At 36.3% G+C, this 6000-nt stretch overlaps 1 protein-coding gene across 2 annotated transcripts in view; it reads left to right on the top strand.

Moving 5' to 3' along the window:
- Window positions 1-1387: 1387 nt before the first annotated feature.
- The window catches only part of LOC149550765 (golgin Putative 1), a 79040-nt gene continuing 74427 nt past the window's right edge, over window positions 1388-6000 (top strand). For both annotated transcript variants that reach the window (XM_089786329.1, XM_089786328.1), the window contains exon 1: window positions 1388-1690. In XM_089786329.1, coding sequence (XP_089642455.1) covers window positions 1663-1690 — 28 coding nt within the window. In that variant the 5' untranslated portion in view covers window positions 1388-1662. The remainder of the gene's footprint in view (window positions 1691-6000) is intronic.

Below are 6000 nucleotides of genomic sequence, written 5' to 3'. Positions count from 1 at the left end.
CCTCTAAGCCTCACACATTGACTACATTTCAAGGCACAAAAGATCGTAAAGAGCATACTAACAAAACTAAGAGACAAAGGAACCAAGGAAAGAAGAATAAAATCGTAGGCTAGTAGCCTCCATTCAACTTCTAAAATTTCTTTCTTAAAAGATAACACGTTGAAGAAGTAAAAAATGAAGTATGGCTTTTGTAAGAATTTGGTCACAATTAGCATAAATGATTGAAAATAAAACAACACACATCTCACATGTCTTCTTCAAAAGAACAACATTAAGCTACCCATTCAACAAAGTGTGATTAATTAAGATAATCTTCAAAGGTCATATATCTCAATAAGGGGAAATCCCTTGTTATAGCGCATTTATGACCTAAAACTTCAATTATTGTCTTAAATGATTTTTACCACATAGACAATTGATATAAGAGCTTCTCATCCTTAGAGCCAAGTTATGTGCCTACTATAGTTATAGGTAGTGACTCACATAAAAAGATTCTCGGAAGATGGTTTATTAACATTCATAATGGAATATCTCATGATGTTCTTTATCTACCTTCCTTGTCGACTAATCATTTATATGTTTACTAGCTCACTCATCCATGTTTCAACAAACAAATGAATTTATTCTAGGTAGAATGGTCACTACTAAACTCTGTAGTGGTCATTGCTGAGCCACACAATGAGTCTACAATTATCATGAGAAAGGTAGAAAATCACTCTAGGCTATGTCACTTTTCTCATTTTAATCTTTGCTCTCCTTTGACACCTTTGTTTACTTATTCAAATGACATGAACAACTTTTTCGATCATTAATTTGGCCACTTGAACTATCACTATTTGCATCATCTTGACTATCAACGAGGTCACATAGACTTCATTTTTTAAATAACATTTATCTTGACTTTGGAAAGGTGGAAACCGAGCAATACTTTGTGTTAGATTGTGAGGCATACAAGGATATCATAATCAAATTTGCGGATATTATATCTAACAAGTCTTGGCACAATTTATTCAATGATGAGAACATTGAGAAATTAGGAGGGCTCATTATCATCTTGCACAAAAAAAACATAATTGTTAAAGTTGGTTTAGTTGGAAGGTTGTCCTATAGACTATGTTTAGTCTCGTGAACATTAAAAACCATCTATATATCTATCTAATACATTCTAGACAAGTATTTAGAAAGAACAACAAAGCTTTAAAAACCTAATTATTAATATTAATACTTAATATATTTTTTACCTAAAGATGAAACCTTGAAATATATTCTACATCTTCCTCACCAATTAAATTCAAACAATCAAAATACATTTTTAAAATATGAGATTTTCCCCCAAAAATGATTGATACGAAACAACAAAAGGAACGGAAATTTGTCTTGGAAATTTGTCTTACAATAACACTTTAGTCAAAAACCACGGACAAGCATGTAGATGCAACTCTCACCGCACCAACAAACAAAAGAACCGTTCAAGTGAAGCAAAAGGAGAAATATTAACAGATCATTTGCAGAATCAGTGAGGAAGACCGCTTGAAATCTCGGAACACATACCAAAATCTTCATCGTAAATCAGAGAGATTGTATAATTTCTACTTTTTTAAAAAATTCTCCGTAGCAGAGTTTGGATTCATTGGTAACGTTTCCTGAGCTGGCAGATCCGCCATGGCATTTTGGCTCAAGGCCGCCGAAGGTATGCATTATTTTTCCTTATTTTCATTTCCTTTGATTTTGAGTCAAGGCCGCCGAAGCTATTGACTCAATTAAACTGTTTGTAGTTAGAATTATGCTATAAAAATGGCTGAGAACTTGAAAAAGTTTATTCCGAGTTTTTTTCCCCGACGGCCGTAATAATCCAACTATGCGAACTTAGGATCTGGCATATTAATGTCCTCGAGTTAATGAGAATGGTAAATCGATAAAGTTTTCCATTGAATCTACCCGATTTAAAATCGAATTATAGTCCACATCTAAGTTTGGTTCTAAAAGTGAGGAATGCACTTCATCCAATTCTTGGCGCTGAATTGACTAATATATCTCATTCATACACGGCATACGACAACATCCTATCTCTCCATGATGTCATCTTGAGGACGGACAGCATGTATAGTATATTTGAAGTGGATAAGATAAAGCAGGCTGCTTTTTTTTGGTTAAGATACATACCAAAAAATTAGAAATGTAAAGGAATTCAAAAATAACCTAGTGTGGTTGATCTTCGGTCCCTCAGACTGCTCTGGTCTCATGAATGTCATTAAAAAGCATTCATTCATTCATTCAGTAAAATTCACCAATTTGTCGTTCTTGGTACTAAACTGAGTTGTATATTGTATCCAATCTTTGGTGTTAAATTAAATTGAAGATGTGCCCTATGCAACTTTCGGTGTCAAAACCACGTAATATATAGTGTTCCAACAGGTCTTAATCGAGTAATATTATACTGCATTTAACTAAATTCAATAATACACTGCATCCGTTTCTTGATGTGGGCTTAATTTATGATGCTAGTCCAAGCTTTAGGTCAAATTGACTATAATGATGCGCTATGGTTGTGATATCGAAGATGAAGTTGTCTCGTGTGGTTGTGGCATCTAAGAGGAAGTTGTCCTGTGTGGTTGCGACATCTAAGTTGAGAGCTTCCCTGATGGATGATGAAAATGCAGGTCCTTGGCGATTTTGATGATATCAATTACAGTATTACTATCAGATGGGACTTCTCAAATAGAACAGAGTAAGAGATTCTTAATGTGCACGAGGCTAAAGATAGCCTAGGGGACAGTAGATCCCGTCACTTTTGCTCTTAATATCCACGAGGCTAAAGGTCGCCTATGGGACAGCAGATTCTGTTACTTTTGCTTTTTGAAGTACTGATCCTCTATTATTCAATTTGATAATGAACTCCTCCATTTTTTCAAACATCTCTGCATTGACAGATCATTTAACAAAAATGCTCTATAGATGCCATTGTAAGCTCTATGTTCTAAAACAAAAGCTTTGTTTGGACTGCCATATTGTGTGATACTGATGTGCATTCGTTGTGGCATCTAGGGCCGAGCTTTCCTTTGCGTGCCTTAATGAGTGATAGTGTGGGTGGATTTGACAATACAGATGAGCACTGGTTATGGCGTCTAAGATAAAGTTTTCCTTTAGGGGGTGGGTAATGGTAGATCAAATCCTGAGTGAATTTGATGGTATATGTGCCCATTGGCTGTGCCTAAATTTTCTGTTATAGGACAACTGACTTTCAGATTAGTGTTTAGTTTTCTGTTGAGTTTTCATCTGAATGTAAATGTTAAGTGTGTTTTATCTTTTTCCTTTATAATATCATGCATCCAAGAGCTTGAAGGGGCGCCTTATGGATGATACCAGTGCAAGTCCTGGGTGAATTTGATGTGATACACGATGACAATCATTTTGGTGATTTTTCAGGTTCTTTGGTGAATTGTTTCATTTTATAAAGATTCGATTTCTCACCTGTCAGTAAAAGCTGTAAAGGAATCACAACGTGTAGGTTGTGTTTGCAATATGAGTTTATACAGAAGAATTTGTGTACTCAGCGTAGTCTAGAATTTTTTTCTGCAAATTGTCGGCGAAATGAAAACATAGTGTCTGTTGTATCTGTTAAACACACAGGTACACTGAGAGGCGAAGGGAGATGAATCTGTATATGTGAATAGTTATTTCAACCCTGATCAAACATCAATCACCTCTAATAACTTCTTCAAGCATCATAAGTTTATAACTAATCTCATACCCAAATCATCAATAGACACATTTACTTGCCATTTAAACCATAGATACCAAAAATCATCTAAACTTTCCATAGTATGCCCAACAAGGGAAAGGAATCTTTTCAAAATAAAAATTACCTTCAAATCTTATGGATACTTTGTCAACTTCACTCAATATGACTTCAAAATAAAACTTCCCCATAACTCATTATTGGGCATGCATTTGAACAACTATCTTTTAGAAGTGAATTTGTGAGTTGTCACAAGTTGCAACTTCTTTTTCCCATGCCTAAATGGAATATTCCAAATTTGTTGAAGGATATTCTAAATTCAAATTTGAATTCTCATCCCCACGGATGCTTCTGGATCAACACATCCACATAAATGGACGCCAAATTTACTTGAAACGCCAAGAAGGAAAACTTTGGTGAGAACACTTGCTTGCATCCACTGTCCAAATTGAACCCCAAAAGATATAATAGAGAACTTAAAAAAAAAGTAGGTGCCAACCCATCAAAGACGCCAATCCCCAATTGCATTTGCAGGCACCAACTATAAGAGACACCAATCTCCTAATCCAATGTCTGAGCATCAACTGAGATGTGCGACACCAATCTCACATACTAAGATCTAAAACTTGTTGGTGTCATCCAAGAATAGCAACCTGCAAACCAAGTAACTTTCACAACACAAAGAGAAGCAACAAGAAAATGCCATTTAACCAATGAGCAAATAACGAAATTGAGATATCCATGATTGATACAGGAGATGAGGTAATTACAATGTACAAGCACCTTGTATAAATAAAAAAGGTGTGATGAGGTATGAAATAACTACCTACAACAAATATTAAATTCTCAATGCACAATAGTAAATGGCATTAACATGAATGGTATAATACCCCTGATAATGCTGACCTGTGAGAGGGTAGATAGGTTCACAAAAAATGAATCACCAAGTAGTGCTTACTGGAGAAGATACAAAATTTGAAATGACCAAAACAAAGTACCTACAACTAAACAAAGGGTGTGCTACAAGAAGGCGCATATGCATGATGCAGGAATCATTAAAATCCATATTTGACATGGAGGGATGCTCTCTTGACAAAGCTGTGATTGGAAAATAACAAAGACACTTTAAAATGAAGTGTTTACAAAATATGCTCAGGTGAGTCATAAGGACACAAGTGCTATATATACATACGAAGCAGCTCGAATGAAGCCAATTGTTGCAAGAAGTTTCCAAGTGCCAAAACACGCAAATTGTGCAGTACTGTGTTAAAACACAAAATCTTGAATTAATTGTATATGGGGTAAAATCTGGAAAATTGCACAGGTAGACTGAAAGTAGTCTAAAGTACCTTTCCAAAGTTTGAGTTTGGGAGCCCAAAATGCACTTTACACTTCAGTCAGTAATAAGAAAATATGATCACCACTAGAAAGTTAACGAAACCACCTCTCTAGCGATATCTTGTTTTCGGAAAACACCTTTATGTGCCTAAGTTATGAGAAAATGAAAAGGTACCCACCTCGAGAGCCACAAAGGCGGGCCAACACACCAGCTAGGGGCTTAAAAATGGTTTCAACCCTCAGTCATTCATATGACCTCAGTTGCATGCAAAGGGAAAATAAAGAGCATTGTCGAATGTGAGAGAGTCGTGATAGTCAACAAGGTGTTGGATAACCTGCTCCACCTAAATCTCTAACAAATCACTGACCAATTTGTCAACTCACAACACAAGGTTCAAGTTGTTGGATATGAAAAGCTAATAAAGATCTCTTACAATGTATTTGCGATAATTTCCAAATGCCAAATCAGACTTGTGCCTATAAACAAAGAGAAATTGGCATGCAAAAGCAATGAATAACCAATAACTTGAACTGCCATATTGAAAGAAAAGTTGTCTCCGGACGACAATACAACAAAACTCAAATAACAAATAACCCAAGTACATCAATATGTTAATACTAAACAGCGGGATGGGTTCCTGGTGTAGTGGTCCGCGCTCTCAACTCGTTTAGCTCCGCCTGCAGCTTGTAGACTTGTTCTTTCTGAACTTTCAACTCAGCCTCTGCTTCCATCTGAAGCTCCAGAGCTGACTGCATCATCTCTCCAACTTCTCCCAACTCTCTCTCCTTAGCTGCCGCCTGCTCCTTCACTACTGCCAACTGTTTCTTCTCTGCTACTAATTGCTCCTCCTTTGCTATCAACTGGCTCTGTCGGACTAACAGGGCTTCCCTCTTGGATTCCCAAGCTGCCATTTCTGAAGCTA

The sequence above is a fragment of the Cupressus sempervirens genome, chromosome 6 (genome assembly GCF_028749045.1).
Source record: "Cupressus sempervirens isolate cs-2001-9-10 chromosome 6, ASM2874904v1, whole genome shotgun sequence".
Lineage (NCBI taxonomy): Eukaryota > Viridiplantae > Streptophyta > Pinopsida > Cupressales > Cupressaceae > Cupressus > Cupressus sempervirens.
This window is presented reverse-complemented; position numbering and strand designations above follow the sequence as displayed.